The sequence below is a fragment of the Leptonychotes weddellii genome, chromosome 10, assembly GCF_054177405.1.
Source record: "Leptonychotes weddellii isolate Sample4059 chromosome 10, ASM5417740v2, whole genome shotgun sequence".
Taxonomy (NCBI): Eukaryota; Metazoa; Chordata; class Mammalia; order Carnivora; family Phocidae; genus Leptonychotes; species Leptonychotes weddellii.
In genome coordinates this window covers 280,994-297,447 of record NC_138378.1, presented here as the reverse complement: position 1 = coordinate 297,447, position 16,454 = coordinate 280,994, and the positions used below count along the sequence as shown (strand labels likewise).

Below are 16,454 nucleotides of genomic sequence, written 5' to 3'. Positions count from 1 at the left end.
TATAATGAGCACATTTTACTTTTTTTTTTTTTTTAATTTTATTTATCTATTTGAGAGAGAGAGAGCTCATGAGAGGGGGGAGGGTTGTAGAGGGAGAAGCAGACTCCCTGCTGAGCAGGGAGCCCGACGCGGGACTCGATCCCGGGACTCCAGGATCATGACCTGAGCCGAAGGCAGTCGCTTAACCAACTGAGCCATCCAGGCGCCTGGAAGAGTGTCTCTTCTAATCACTGAGGTATACCTGCTCATTATAGAAAAAACGGACAATAAAGTATTAAGACAATAACTTTTCTCAAAAGTTGAATTTAGTGATTAAAAACCCACAAAACTTCATTTCTTTCTCTCCTTAACTGTTTTCTCTCATGTGGCATTCCACAACCTTTCTGTCTGCCTTTCTCGATGCATTTCCCAATATCACATACATTAAGAATGAAATAAGGTCCTTCCATTTACAGTTTGTCTTTTAGTTACAAGACTGCTCCCCCTGAACAGGAAGGAGCCTTCGAGAGTACACGCTGCCTGCGATGGTTAGTTTCTAATTAGAACACAAACTTTTGAAATGTGTGTGAAGTAGTGTAGAAATTTAATAGTTTTCATGCTTAGAAAGCATCTGTTTCATCTTCTGACTCAAAATATAAAATAGCAATTTGAGTAATATTCACGGCAGCTACTTTTTCCTTAAAGGGCCAGACAGTAAGTATTTTTGGGCTTTGTGGTTACACAGCCTCTGTTGAGAATAGCCATAGACGAAACAAGGGAAAGGATGTGGCTGTGTCCCAGTGAGAGTTTGTGAGAATAGGCAGCTGGTTCTGGGTGATTGGAGAATTTTATGTTCCGTTTAATTTTCTTATAATATCTAATTTGCTTTGAGAACAAATAACTTTAATTACAGATTGCTTTTTAAATGCAGGTAAAATTAGGGGCACCTGGGTGGCTCAGTCATTAAGCGTCTGCCTTCAGCTCAGGTCGTGATCCCAGGGTCCTGGGAGCGAGCCCCACATTGGGCTCCCTGCTCAGCGGGGAGCCTGCTTCTCCCTCTCCCACTCTCCCTGCTTGTGTTCCTGCTCTCGCTGTGTCTCTCTCTGTCAAATGAATAAATAAAATCTTCAAGAAAAATAAAAAAATAAATGCAGGTGAAATTGACATAAGGTTAAATGCACAGATCTTAGTAAATTTCATTGAGTTTTGGTGTAGGTACACACTTGTGAAATCACTACCCCAGTTTAAGTTAGAGTATTTCTGTTATCCTGGAAGGCTCCCCTCAGTGCCCTCAAACAAGCACCTTTCTGGTTTATATCACAATAGATTGTCCTGTTTTTATTAATCTTTCAGTAAATGGGATCATTTTGGGTCTAGCTTGTTTGTCTTACATAATGCGTTTCAGGGTTTTATTGCTTGTGTCCATATGTTACCCTTTTTTTATTGGTGAGTAGTGTCCCATATAGAATCGACCAAGCCGTGATCAGTCCTTTGTTGCTGGCTGTTTGTGTTGTCCACTCGTCTTAGAGCTGATGTGGTATCACTTCATGCTCAGGGGAGGAGCCCTGAAGGCCTCCAGGCACACCCCTCCCTGCCCTGCTCTCCTTGAACACGTACGTGTCCTGTGTGTTACATCTTACATTATAAACCCCATAAGCCAATGTTGGTAACTTTTGCTTTCACCACTTCGATGTATTTTCTTAAAACAAGGAAGAAATTGTCCTTGACCTTCATTCCTTCCTGAAGATGCTGGTTTCTGTTACCATTTCCCTGCAGCCTCAGTAACTCTTTGGCATTTATTGTAATTTAGGTCTTCTTCATGGGTTCTTTTAGTCTCTTTTTCTAAAAATGTCTTTATTTCACCTTTGTTTCTGAGGGATGTTTTTGCTGCACATAGAATTCTGGTTTGACGGGTTTTTTTTTTTTTTTTTTAAAGATTTTATTTATTTATTTGACAGAGAGACAGAAGAGCACAAGCAGAGGGAGTGGCAGAGGGAGAGGGAGAAGCAGGCTCTGCATTGAGCAGGGAACCCGATGCGGGACTCGATCCCAGGACCCTGAGATCATGACCTGAGCCGAAGGCAGACGCTTAACCATCTGAGCCACCCAGGCGCCCCTTGACGGGTTTTTTATCTCAGCACTTTAGGGATGTGCGCCACTGCCTTCTGGTTTCCATGATTTCTGATGAGAAGCATGTAATTCAGATGATTGTTCCCTATGTGATAATGTCAGTTTTCTCTGTTTACAAGATCTCCTGATCTTTGGTTTTTAGCAGTTTGATTATAATGTGCATAGCCATGGTTTTCTTCATATTAATTTTATACCCTGCAGCCAGAATAATCTTAAAACATAAACAAGCTGCTTCTGTTGCCTGTTCCCATAAAACTGTGTTCTTGGGGAATTGTGCTCACTGATTTCGGGTGTCCTTCACTGAACTCACTCCCCGCTCTCAGATTGTATCCCCTGTTCATCGCAGTGTTCCCAGTGCCTGGCATGTGGGAGGACTCAGTAAATATTTTCAAATAAGTGATCATGGAGATGATAAATGCCACATGAGCCAGACTTGTGTCCTGTGAATGAAGTTAACAGTCATTGACGCCCCAGCAGGGCACATGGAAGCGGTCTTTATCCCTTAGGTAGGGAAATGCCCTGTCCTTGTGCCAACATACGTAACTATTGATAGTAATGGGAGATAGACAGGTAGGGCATCTTCAAGAACACGTGTATTTGATGCAGTTAGTGGACTTTCCTCTTAGCATTGGAGAAACGTGCAAAATATGGGATCTTGTTTCTGTGTTCTTTGATATGAAATAGTATAAGGATAGTTGTTCCATATTACATGATCATTTAAATTTAATTAAATTTCCAGTTGAAAAAAACCCATAGAATATGTTGATGGTGTGTGATCAGAGGGTCATGCATTTGCATGACTTCATTACTTCATTAACTGAAGTAAGAAGAATGAACTGATGAGGGATGACGTTGACTTCTCTTGGATGGTTTCTGTTGAAAATGCCTTCACCTTGGGGCGCCTGGGTGGCTCAGTCGGTTAAGCGTCAGACTCCTGATTTCAGCTCAGGTCCTGATCTCAGAGGGCTCTGTGCTCAGCAGGAGCCTGCTTCTGTCCTTCTCCTTCTCTCTCTGCCTCTCCCTCCCAACCCGCTCCCCTGTGTGCCCATTCTCTCTCTCTCTCAAATAAATAAATCTACCTGTTCTTTCTCTCTCTCTCTCTCTCTCAAATAAATAAATCTTTAAAAACACAACAACAAAACTGTTCAAAGAAAAAATGCCTTCACCTCTCCCACAGCTTTTCCAGCCATTTTTATGTGAATAAGAGGGCACTCTTGCTACTTACTGTCTGCCCTGTAATTGCTTCATGTTGCAATGCATTTCTTTGAATTATTCCATCTTCATTGAAAATGTATATTCAGAACATTTCTCCTTTATGTCACCTGGTATGTGCCTTTATCTTTGTTTTGTATTTGTGTAGAGTTAATTTTGAGGAATAAAAAAAGTGTCACAGTAACTAAGCCTACACTTGTTCACGGTATATAAACGTAAGGGACCCTCTGCAAAGACCTAACTTCCTTAAATAATTCACAGGAAAGCCATTACTTGACCTCTGGGGCAAGGGTTGCACCTGCTTCTGTAATTAAGTCAGGTTTTATTGGAGCACAGCTGCACCCAGGCCTTTACACACTGTGTGCTTTCCTGCTTCAAAGGCAGAGCTAAAAACTGGGGACCCAGCCATGGAGACTGGCCCACGAGACTGAAATATTTACTATCTTGCCCTTTAAAAAAAAGCTTTCCGGGACGCCTGGGTGGCTCAGTTGGTTGGGCGACTGCCTTCGGCTCAGGTCATGATCCTGGAGTCCCGGGATCGAGTCCCGCATCGGGCTCCCTGCTCAGCGGGGAGTCTGCTTCTCCCTCTGACCCTCCCCCCTCTCATGTGCTCTCTCTCATTCTCTCTCTCTCAAATAAATAAATAAAATCTTTAAAAAAAAAAAAAAAAAAAGCTTGCCGGGACGCCTGGGTGGCTCAGTCGGTTAAGCGTCTGCCTTCGGCTCAGGTCATGGTCCCAGGGTCCTGGGATCGAGTTCCGCATCAGGCTCCCTGCTCTGCGGGGAGCCTGCTTCTCCCTCTGCCTCTGTCTCTCTCTCTCTGCCTCATGAATAAATAAATAAAATCTTAAATAAATAAATAAATAAAAGCTTGCCAGTGTGTGCTCTAGAGTAGACAGTCCTTGGAAGAATAACACTAAAGTAAACCTGAGTGGTAATGTTCTCCCCCTTCCTGGTGTGTAAGTACTTGGCTTTGATACAGTTAAATTAGGCCTGAGCTGTCAGGCCCCCTGCTATGCTGTCATTTCATTAAAATAGAAAGGAGGTTAGTTTTTAACTCTCAGGTATTTCCCAGAAACAGCCAGATAGTACCTTCCAAAGACATTCGCATAGTCTTTTAAGTAGAAGCATTTGTTTCACTTTCCTCTGAATTTGGCATACAGAAAAATCAAGGGGACGCTGATGAAATTGCTGCCCCCTCAGCACCAGCAGACCCACCCACACCCTTAATGAGGGAGGCCATAGGCGGCGTCAGGCTCTGGTGTGGACAGTGCTTGTGGCCCTGGTGGGGCTGACAGGGACTCCGCACACTCTCTCCCCACTTGGGCCCTGATCTTGCTGTGGGTTTGTGATGTTTATGTTCATCAGACTTGTTCCCACAGCTCCCATTGCTCTTCAGGCTTGTTCTTGGATTTCTGTGGCTTCAGCACCTTCCCACAGACCCGTTACCCCTGGTTTCCATTCTTGACTGCTGCCTTTCGGTTTATGTCTTCACTGGCTGGGTGTTTCAACAGATTGTTTTTTCTAGAAGCTCCTTGTTCCATAAGCTCTCGTGTCTGTGTGAACATTAGTCTTTGCTTCCATCTGTGGAGACCTTGCCTGATTATAACATTATTGGGTCAGAAATGTTGAGGTGTAGCTCCGCTAACATTCTGTGCTACTCGAGGAACAAGGGAGAAAACTGCCAGTCACGTGACTCCGGATGCTTTATAACTTCGTTTTTAATCTCTGGGTTTGAGGAGATGCTTTTTTTTTTTTTATTTTTTTATTTATTTATTTTTTTTAAAGATTTTTATTTATTCATTTGAGACACAGAGATACAGAGAGAGAGAGAGAAAGCATGAGCAGGGAGAGAGGCAGAGGCAGAGGGAGAAGCAGGCTTCCCGCCGAGCAGGGAGCCCGATGCGGGGCTCGATCCCAGGACCCCGGGACCATGACCCGAGCCGAAGGCAGACGCCCAACCATCTGAGCCACCCAGGCACCCCGCTTTTTTTTTTTTTAAAGATTTTATTTATTTATTCATGAGAGACAGAGGGAGAAGCAGGCTCCCTGGAGTAGGGAGCCTGACACGGGGCTCCATCCCAGGACCCCAGGATCATGACCTGAGCCAAAGGCAGACGCTTAACCCACTGAGTCACCCAGGCGCCCTAAGATACGATTTTGTATTAAGCAAGTATTAGCCTTTAGAAAAGTTTGGATATAGTTACTGGCAATCCATTGAAACTAAGAAAATTTATTCTAAATTAATTCTGTGGGTTTTTCTTAGGATGATTCTGAGACTAGGAAATTTTTGACATTCAGTGCAGTAACTTCTGTGAAATCTGGCATACAGACTTTTAAGTAGTACTGGTGATTCATAATTTAAAATGTGACAGTTTTACAGGGTGAGACTTTTTCTTTAGTCAAATTAAGTAGCTGACTGCATACAGGCATATCTCAGTTATGGCGGGCTTGGTTCCAGGAAAACTGCAGGAAAGCGAATATCCCAATAGCATGAGTCAAATGAATTTTTGGTTTCCCAGTGCATATAAAAATTAGGTTTATGCTATACTATTGTTTGATAAGTGTGGCATAGTATTATGTGTAAAAAAAAATACATACCTTAATTTTTAAATACTTATTGCTAAAAGAATGCTAACCATCTTCTGAGCTTTTGAGTCAGAATCACTGATCACAGATCAGCACGACAAATATACTAACAATGAAAACGTTTGAAATACTGCAAGAATTACCAGAATGTGACACAGAGACACAAAGTGAGCAAATGCTGTCGAAAAAGAGACTAGCTTGACACAAGTTTGCCAAGAATCTTCAGTTTGTTGGAATAAAAGCATTATCTGGAAAGTGCAGTATGAAGAGGTATGGCTATCGTTGGTTATTTTCACAGAACAGACATAAAAGTGTTAGCTATTGATGTTTTTCTGTGGATGGGGTCTAGAAGCCAACTATTTAGTAGGCATTGGGTAACAATAAAAACAAAGAAATTACTTAGGGTAGTAATTTGACCATGCTGCGGCACTTCAGTCTTGGACCAGCTGGAGAACGCTTGGCTACAGCATCAGTACAGATGCGTGCTTCTGACTGAGGGTCTCTTGGCTCTGTTGGCTCTGTGCTCCCTGGTCCTGTGAGGTTCACTGATGAAGGAGGAGGCTCAGAGCACTGCGGGGCCTTGCCCAAGGTCTCACAGCTGGAAACTTTCAGAGCTGGGCTTAGAATCCTCACTTCCTGATTCCAAAACCCATGGTCTCTCTTGGATGCCAGGGAGACTTGTTTTATTACCTGCCCCTCAGCAGCACCATCATCCCTTAGGCTTAGAGGCAGGGTGGTTTACTTGGTGTCTCTAGGTCAAAGGGTGATGCCCTTGGGTTTGGGTTCACACCCTGACGTCACCTGTCTGTGCTTCTGTCTCTGCATCAGTGATATGACTGCCATGGAACCTGCCTGGTGAGGGGAGGGGAAGCCTGAGCCCCATGGACTGCCACTCAAGGAACCCAGTTGAGTGGTCCAGGTCGGCCGTGGCATGGAGGGGCCTGGCCCATGGTGGCTGTCCACCCCTGCACCCTCCTCCTTTCCATTGTGAGCATTAACCTTTGCGTTCTGTGTTGTCATTGGGCATGAAGAGAGAAGTGGAACCCTGCCTCCTGTGGGTGTGTGGAGGGGCTGCTCTTGGGTCTCCTTTCATTTTTTTTTTTTTTTTTTTTTTAGATTTTATTTATTTGTCAAAGAGAGAGAGCACAAGTGGGGGAGGAGCAGAGGGAGAAGCAGCCTCCTCGCTGAGCAAGGAGCCTGATGCGGGACTCGATCCCAGGACCCTAGGACCATGACCTGAGCCAAAGGCAGACAGACGCCCAACTGACCAAGCCACCCAGGCGCCCCCTCCTGCCTTCATGTCTTCTGATGCAGGCCCAGATGACACCAGTCTTTTTTATCCCAGGGTTCCCTCTTTCCTCACTTCCTTCCTCGTTCTGTTGAAGTGTGTCCTCAGATAGTTGTTTATTTTAGAAGGTGGGAGCACCTGCTTGTCCCAGACTCTTACATTTGTGTATTCTTGTGACCTTGCACTTGGTTGATAATAGAATTCTAGGCTGAAAATCTTTTCATCTTAGAATATGAAACTTTTTTGTGTTGGGAAGTTCTCAGTCTTGACCAGAATGTTTAAGTGCAGCCCTGGTACTTGATGGCACTTTTCAGTTTGCACACTTCTGTTTTCTTTCAGCTCTAGTTTTGTTTTCTTTTGTTTTTAATGGACTTTCCCCTTGTTTGGCTGTATTCCTTACCTTTTGCATTCCTGCTAGACCAATTTTTCTCCTCTTGTTTTCTTTTTGCTGGTTCTAAGATACTTCCTGAATTGTAACTTCTCTCTGCACTGTGGGCTTCATCCACTTGAGTTGTTGCCCTCTTGTGCTTAGTTTATACCTTCCTGCTCAGACAGTCATTGCCGATCCTACTCTTCTGTGCTTGCTCTCCTTCACAGTTTACTTTTTGTCCACAGTTTCTTTTAATTTTATAGAAATAGTAGCCTTCAACCTCTAAAGATATCAGAACTTAAAAGCTTGACATTTGGGGCGCCTGGGTGGCTCAGTCAGTGAAGCATCTGCCTCAACTCAGGTCATGATCTCAGGGTCCTGGGATCGAGTCCCTCATCGGGCTCCTTGCTCAGCAGAGAGTCTGCTTCTCCCTCTGCCTGATGCTCCCCCTGCTTGTGCTCTCTCTCTCATTCTCTCTGACAAATAAATAAAATCTTAAAAAAAAAAAACCCTTGCCATTTTTCCTCTGGGGTCACCAACTCTTTTTTGTACTTTGTTTCCTACTTGATAGACTTTTTTTTTCTTTTAGCAGCTTTAGGGTTACAGAGAGAGAGAGAGAGAGACAGAGCATGAGCATGAGCAGGGGGAGCAGCAGACTCCCTGCTGAGCAGGGAGCCCGACATGGGACTGACACAGGACTCGATCCCAGGACCCTGAGATCATGACCTGAGCTGAAGGCAGACGCTTTCCAACTGAGCCCCCCCAGGCGCCCCAGTATCGATACATTATTAACCAGAGTCCATAGTTTACCTTAGCAGTCACTCTTGGTGTTGCATGTTCTGTGTGATCTTTGACAAACATAATCACTGTAGTGTCACACAGAGTAGTTTCATCCCCTAAAAATCCCCTGTGCTCCTCCTCTTAATCCCTGCCTCCTCCATCCCCTGGCAACCACCACTCTCTTTACTGTCCCTGGAGTTTTGCCTTTTCCAGAATGTCATAGAGAGGGAATCACACATTGTGCAGCCTTTTCTCGGCTCAGTAGCTCATTTCTTTCCAGCATGAAGAATATCCACTGTCCACATGGACAGTTTATGCAGTCACTCACTGAAGGACATCTTAGTTGCTCCTGAGTTTTGGTAATTATGAACACATTAACTTATTTTTAAGTAGTACTAGCCTGTAGTCACATAATCATTAAATCAGTATTAAATTTAGAAATTAAGTCCATCCCCTCATTTTTCACATGGTTGACTTCGGGGCAGTATCTGCAAGTGTGTGATGGGGCTGGGCGCTGCCTTAGGCCCATCGTGCTCCCTTCACAGAAGCAGACATAATGCGGAGATTGGAAGCCCTTTTGTTAGCAGCGTCACTGTATTTCCTGGAAAGGTTGTTTATTTATTATTTTTTGTTAACTTCAAGCAGCAGGAAAGAGAATTTAGCTAGTCACAACTTGTGACAGTGTGTCTTTTTAGAGAAACAGAGGGCAGACACACGTTTAGTGTGGTTGATGCCTGAACTTGAAATCAGCAGTGGCTTCTGGGCCTGCTTCTGTGACTAATTATTTGTGTATTTTGGTAAATCATTTTGCATGTCTGGGCTTCCCTTTGATCTTCTGGGAGGTGAAGGAATTGGGTTAGGACCGGATGTCTGAGGTTCTCTTTTCCCACTGCTTTCTTGCTTCTGGCTTTGCTAGATCTAGCCTTTATTGCTGGTAACAATATGCTATGTTATCTCTAGTTATAGCTTCTTTGAATGGTCTAAACCAACCAAGTAACTTGAATTAGTCTAGTAATGAGCTGTTAATTGCAATTTTAATTAAGATGATTATAAAGTCACACGTAGTTATAAGAAGTCACAACACTTTGCCTGGTTTTTCCCACCGGTGACTTTTGCCAAACTGTAGTTTACTATCCTAACCAGGATACTGATGTTGATACAACCTACCAATCTTAGTCAGATCTCCCCATCTTTACTTGTACTTACTGGTGTGGGCGTGGTGATCTCCGTAGGGCCGTAGCATCTGCGTAGGTGTGCGTGTCCACCGCTGGACTCAAGATACTGGAATTCTCAGTACACAGGCCACCCCTGTCCCACTCACCTCCCATCCTTGACCCCTGGCAATCAGCAGTCTGTCTTCTGTTCCTAAAATTGTGTCATTTCCAAAATCCAGTCATATAGTTTGGGATCCTTTTGGGATCAGCTTTTATCTGCTCAGTGCAATTCCCTGCAGGTTCATCCAAGTTACACGTGCAGCACTGGTTTTGTTTTGGTTTGATAAGTAGTATTACGTTGTGCACGTGTGTACTGCAGTCCAGGACATCTGGGCTGATCCCAGTTTGGGGCTGTTACAAATAAAGCTGCTGTGAATGTCGTGTGTAGGTTTGTATGTGAAGACGTGTTTACTTTCCGATAAATCAGCTAGGAGCAGACCTGCTGGGTCCTGTGGCAAGTGCCAGGTAGTTTTCCAGAGTTGCCTTGAGCCCTTGTAACCCATCTCTGCTCTGCCCTCCGCTTTCGGGCATCCTTGTGTAGACGACTTTGCGTTTGTTGGAGTTTCACGTAAGGAACTCCTACATTCTCGTTTAGGTCTGGCCCCTTTCGTTCAGCAGCATGCTTCAGGAGTCATCCTTGGTGTTTGTGTGTCATAGTGGCTCATTCCCTTCGTGCTGAGCAGCAGTCCATTCCGCGGGTAGACCCCTTTCTGTTTATCCATTCACCTGTCTGGACATTTGGGTTGTTTCCAGATTTTGGCTATTGTGAGTAGAGCTGCTGTATCAACAATGGTGTGTAAGTCTTTGGGAGACATATGTTTTCATTTCATGTAGGTAAGTGCCATACGTAGCAGAGGGATTGCTGGGTTGTCTGGTGAGTGTGTGTTTAACTTTTTAAAGCACTACCAGGCTGTTTTCTAAAGGGGTTGTACCGTGGGCACCTGGGTGGCTCAGTCGGTTAAGCAACTGCCTTCGGCTCAGGTCATGATCCTGGAGTCCTGGGATCGAGTCCCACATCGGGATCCCTGCTCAGTGGGGAGTCTTCTTCTCCCTCTGACCCTCCCCCCTCTCATGCTCTCTCTATCTCATTCTCTCTGTCTCAAATAAATAAATAAAATCTTTAAAAAAAAAAAAATTTAAAGGGGTTGTACCGTTTCCCATTTTCAGCATGTGTGAGAGTTCATGTGGCCTCACATCCTTGCTAACGCTTGATGTGGGTCATCTTTTCAATACAAGCCATTCTGGCAGATAGGTTGTAGTATCTCGTTTTATTCTGCATTTCTGAGTGACTGATGATGGACATCTTTGCACTTACTGTGGGCCCCCTGTACACCAGTGTTGCTGTGGCTAATATATGCCCTTTGTATTTCCATACAAATTTTGAAATCATTTTCTCAGTTTTTGCAAAAAAGCTGCTGAGATTAGAGTTAAGATTGTATTGAATCTGTAGATTGATTTTGAGAAGATTGACAGTCTTGAGTCTTCTGATCCATGAACATGATAAAGCTCTATTTTTTTTAGGTCTTTTGTTTCGCTTGGCAATGTATAGTTTTCAGTGTAGGGGTCTTGTATGTCTCTTGTTAAATTTTATTCCTGGGGCGCCTGGGTGGCTCAGTCGTTGGGCGACTGCCTTCGGCTCAGGTCATGATCCCGGGGTCCTGGGATCGAGCCCCGCATCGGGCTCCCTGCTCAGCGGGAAGCCTGCTTCTCCCTCTCCCACTCCCCCTGCTTGTGTTCCCTCTCTCGCTGTGTCTCTCTCTGTCAAATAAATACATAAAATCTTTAAAAAAAAAAACATTTATCCCTTGGGATGCCTGGGTGGCTCAGATGGTTAAGCATCTGTCTTCGGCTCAGGTCACGATCCCAGGGTCCTGGGATCGAGTCCCGCATCGGGCTCCCTGCTAGGCGGAGAGCCTGCTTCTCCCTCTGCCGCTGCCTCTCTCTGTCTCTCTGACTCTCATGAATAAATAAATTAAAAAAAAAAATTAAAAAAAAAATTTTCCCTAAATAATTCTATGGTTTTGGATGCTGCTGTAAATGAAATCTGTATGTAATAATATTTTCCAGTTGTTTACTGCTCTCGAATAAAAACATAGTTTTAAATATTTATATGCTGTCACCTTGCTAAATTCAATTAGTTGTAGTTGGTTTTTAGTTGAGTTGGTTTTTTGTTTCATTGTTTTTGTTTTTTGTTGATCCCTTAGGATTTTCTGTATAAACAACCAAGTCATCTGTGAATAGGGATGGTTTTATGTCTTTTTGATTTTTTTTTTCCTGTCGCGGTGTTCAGGGTCCTAGAACAGTGTTGGCTAGAACTGGTGAGAGTAGGCATCCTTGTCACATTCTGATTTAAGGGAAAACCATTCAGTATTTCACTACTGAGCATATCAGCTATAGGTTTTTGGTTAGATGTCCTTTATCAGACTGAGGAAGTTCCCTTCTATTCCCAATATACTGAGAATTTTTTAAATCATGAATTAGCGTTGAACTTTGCCTCATGCTTTGATGAAACTTTGAGATGACCATGTGGTTTATCTCATTTGTTCTATAATATACTGGATTACATTGGTTTGTTTTGAAATGTTAAATCAGGCTTGCCTTCTTGGGATAATTTCTACTTAATTAGATTCAACTTGCTAATACTTTGTTAAGGATTTTTATGTCTATGTTTGTGACGGATTTTTTGGTAATGTCTTTATGAGGTCGTGCTGGCCTCCAAAAACAAGAAAAGTTCCCTCCTCCTCTGTTTTTGAAAAAGTTTGTCTAAGATTGATGTCTTTCTTGGATATTTGGCAGAAAAGTCTCCAGGGCCTGGAACTTTGTGGGAAAGTTTTCTATTACAGATTCAATTGTATTAGTGCAACGCATTTAGGACTATTCAGATGTTCTGGTTCATCCTGTGTTAATTTGGGTAAATTGTATTTTTCAAGGTATTTATCTATTTCATCTAATTTTTGTCCATAATTTTCTCTATCATCTTTTTTTTTTTTTTTTTAAGATTTTATTTATTTGACAGAGTGAGACACAGCAAGAGAGGGAACACAAGCAGGGGGAGTGGGAGAGGGAGAAGCAGGCCTCCCGCAGAGCAGAGAGCCCGACGCAGGGCTTGATCCCAGGACCCCGGGATCATGACCTGAGCCGAAGGCAGACAGACGCTTAACGACTGAGCCACCCAGGCGCCCCTCTCTATCATCTTTTTTGTGCCTGTAGGGTCTATAGGGATGACCCCTCTTTTTTTCCTTCCTCACCTCACTGATTTCTGTTCTTTTTTTTCTTTTTTCGGCTGTTGATCAATTTTTTTTTTTTTAAAGATTTTATTTATTATTTATTTGACAGAGAGAGACACAGCGAGAGAGGGAACACAAGCAGGGGGAGTGGGAGAGAGAGAGAAGCAGGCTTCCCGCGGAGCAGGGAGCCCGATGCGGGGCTCGGTCCCAGGACCCTGGGATCATGACCTGAGCCGAAGGCAGACGCTTAACGACTGAGCCACCCAGGCGCCCGGCTGTTGATCAGTTTTGTTGTTGTTTTCAAAGAACAACTTTTGGCTTAGTTAAATTTCTCTATCATTTATCTGTTTTTTATTTTGTTGATTTCTGCTCTTTATTATTTCCTTCCTTCCATTTCCTTTGGGTCTGTCCTGCTGCTTCTGGTGTTATGAAGTTGAATCTTAGGTCTTGGCTAATATGTTATCTTTTACTATTCAGTTGAAAATAACTGATTTCTTCTTTGAGTTACATGTTATTTTATCAGTGTGTTGGATGATGTTAAATACTTGAGGTTTTGGGGGCATCTGGGTGGCTCAGTCGGTTAAGCATCTGACTTTAGCTCAGATCCTGGGATCGAGTCCCACATCAGGTTCCGTGCTCAACAGGGATCCTGCTTCTCTCTCTCCCTCTGTCCCTCCCTCAACTCATGCTCGCTCGCTCTCTCTCAAAATCTAAAAAAAACCCCCCAAAAAACAAATTTTATTAAAAAAATACTTGAGGTTTTCTTGGGTATCTTACTGTTGGGTTTCTAACTTAATTCTGCTAAGGTCAGGGAGCACACTGTGCATGATTTCAGTCCATTAAATTTATTGAAATTTGGGGCGCCTGGGTGGCTCAGATGGTTGGGCGTCTGCCTTCGGCTCAGGTCATGATCCCAGGGTCCTGGGATCGAGTCCCACATCGGGCTCCCGGCTCGGCGGGGAGCCTGCTTCTCCCTCTGACCCTCTCCCCTCTCATGCTGTTTCTCTCTCGCTCGCTCTCTAAAAAATAAATAAAATCTTTAAAAAAAAAAAAAATTTATTGAAATTTGTATTAAAGTCTAATATATGACATGTCTTGGTGATTTTTAAAAAACTGTTTATAGATGTTGGGTGTCCCGTATGTATCAATTAGGTCATGGTAGTTGGTAGTGTTTTTTGGATCATCCATTTTTCTGTTGTTTGTCCATACTGTCTGTTTCTGAGAGATGGGTGCTAAGATTTTTATAGCTGTGTGTTGTCCATTTCTCCTTTAATTCTGTCAGTACTTGGATTAAAGGGTTCTTTTTTTTTTTAAGATTTTATTTATTTATTTGAGACAGAGAATGAGATAGAGAGAGCATGAGAGGGGGGAGGGTCAGAGGGAGAAGCCCACTCCCCGATGAGCAGGGAGCCCGATGCGGGACTCGATCCCGGGACTCCAGGATCATGACCTGAGCCGAATGCAGTCGCTTAACCAACTGAGCCACCCAGGCGCCCCTTGGATTAAAGGGTTCTGAGGCTCTGTCTTTAAAGTGTCTAGTTGGGTCTTGAGTCTTTCTCCATTCTGACAACCTCTTCTTTTTATTGGACTTTTTAGTCTAAAGAGATCATTACCCTTTTTCTTTGAGAATTTTAACTGTACTTGTTTGGATTTTTTATTTCGAGGTTGCTCTGGAGATTACAGTAAACACAGTTTTTTTACAGTCTACTTAGTGTAGCAATAGTCTAGCACTCCACAGGCAAAATTGCAAACTTAGCCTCTAGGCCTCACATGGGACCACTCCCCACACCCCCTTACGTTGTAGTTGGATGTGCTGTGTCTGTGAACCTCATGGCCACCACCAGTGGTGTTGTGATTGCTTGCATAGAACAGTCATATGGAATAAAGTCCTCCAGCTCTGTGCTTGGAATCTTTATCGATACTCTTTGATGTTTTCTTTGCATTTTTCTTGTAGATTAGCCTACCATGGCCGACCAGAGACAGCGCTCACTCTCTACCTCTGGGGAATCACTATACCATGTTCTGGGGCTGGACAAGAATGCAACCTCAGATGACATTAAAAAGTCCTATCGGTAAGAGGCCTTGTACCTTGTGTGGTTTGATCTGCATTTACCAGGAACCACTGTGTGTCTCCCTGCCCCCAGTGGACTCTGTAGGTAACTGGGAACTCTTAGGTCCATTTTTGTATGCATAATGTGTTCCCTTATAGCTTAAAATTCTTATATTGGTATTTTCTTGGCAACAAAAAAGTAACACTTTGTAGATAATACACACTGTGTACCCTGGAGCAGCCAGTCCCACGGGGAAGCAGGTCTGAGCCTGCTCAGCAGATGGGGCTTTTATTCCTTTCATCGTGGGGATGACAGTCTCCTCCCCGTAGCCTTTGGCCGGAGCTTCTCCGCGGCTTCAGGGAGTAAGCTGCAGAGACACAAGTCCTCGGTGATCCACACCCTTCAAGCAGCCCTGCTTTGTGTTCTTCCCGTTGTGTACTTCTCACACACAGGAGAGAAGAGGCCTTTGCTGCTCACTTTATTTGGCAAAATGTGCAGTTAAGCTGCGAGGACACTAGAGGTCAGCAGTAGGGTTTGCCTCTGAGCAGGAAAAGGGTGGGCTGCTGGCCATGCCTGCCTCCAGGGTAGCCCTCACCTGGGGACTCCCTCCTCTGTGGCCAGGTCAGAGCCGGGAGCTTTGCCCCGAGAGGCTGCAGAGGTTTCTTCTGATGCTGACATTCTCGAACTCTGTGGAGAGTTGGGAAGTGACATGTAATGGGGAAGTGTTTCCTGCACCGGGCCCTCCCTCTCACAGATGAATGTGGAATAAGTGACAAAGAAATGGTTTTGGTTTGCAGGAAACTTGCCTTGAAATATCACCCTGACAAGAACCCCGATAACCCAGAGGCTGCAGACAAGTTTAAGGAGATCAACAACGCCCACGCCATCCTGACGGACGCCACAAAAAGAAACATCTACGACAAGTACGGCTCGCTGGGGCTCTACGTGGCCGAGCAGTTTGGGGAGGAGAACGTGAACACCTACTTCGTGCTGTCCAGTTGGTGGGCCAAGGTGAGGGGAGCAGGCGGCCCCTGCGGCCCCGGGTGCCCCGGGGGGGGGGTCTCCTGCCGGGTAGGGCTTTGGGTCATACGGAGTCAGGGCATTTGGTCCGAGTGCTCTGTGCCCCCGAGACACGGTTTCCGGGCGCATGGCGGCCTTCCCTCCCGGTGTGTCAGTGCGGGGCCGGGTCTGCGGGGCCGGCTCCAAGCCCGTGTGCAGCCAGCCCGGCACCGAGCCGGCTGTGCCCCTTTCTCTCGTGAGTCACTGTGTGCCCTTGAACAGAGGTGGGCAGGGCCTTTCCGTCCTGTTGTGGGCAGCACCCGTCCAGGGTGCGGGAAGACGTGTGTCAACTCTGACGTGAGACACCCGCGCACGTCTCCCCTCCTCCCTGTTGCCCAAGCACGTGTGGACCGCGGGCGCGCGGCTCCGAAGACCCCTTTTCTCGGGGCCAGTGGGCTCCGTCCCTCTGTCCCCGCCCCCCCCGTTGGCGGGAGCGCCCTCCCCAGTCTCAGCCCCCCCAGTCTCAGCCCCTCCAGTCTCAGCCCCCCCGAGTCTCAGCCCCGAGTCTCAACCCTCCCCAGTCTCAACCCCCCCGAGTCTCAGCCCCCCAATCTCA

General features: G+C 45.1%; 1 protein-coding gene across 4 annotated transcripts in view; it reads left to right on the top strand.

The window, feature by feature from the left end:
- Window positions 1–16,454, top strand: part of DNAJC5 (DnaJ heat shock protein family (Hsp40) member C5) — a 38,855-nt gene that overhangs the window by 16,783 nt on the left and 5,618 nt on the right. For 3 of the 4 annotated variants that reach the window (XR_014148998.1, XM_081832396.1, XM_081832398.1), the window contains exons 2-3: window positions 14,743–14,860; window positions 15,637–15,850. Coding sequence is in view for 3 of the 4 variants with exons in the window: in XM_081832396.1 (XP_081688522.1) it covers window positions 14,754–14,860; window positions 15,637–15,850 (321 nt within the window). In the remaining variant the exon portion in view is untranslated. Of the gene's footprint in view, window positions 1–5,535; window positions 6,897–14,742; window positions 14,861–15,636; window positions 15,851–16,454 lie in introns of those variants that run through there. The other variant, XM_081832397.1, reaches the window with a different exon arrangement.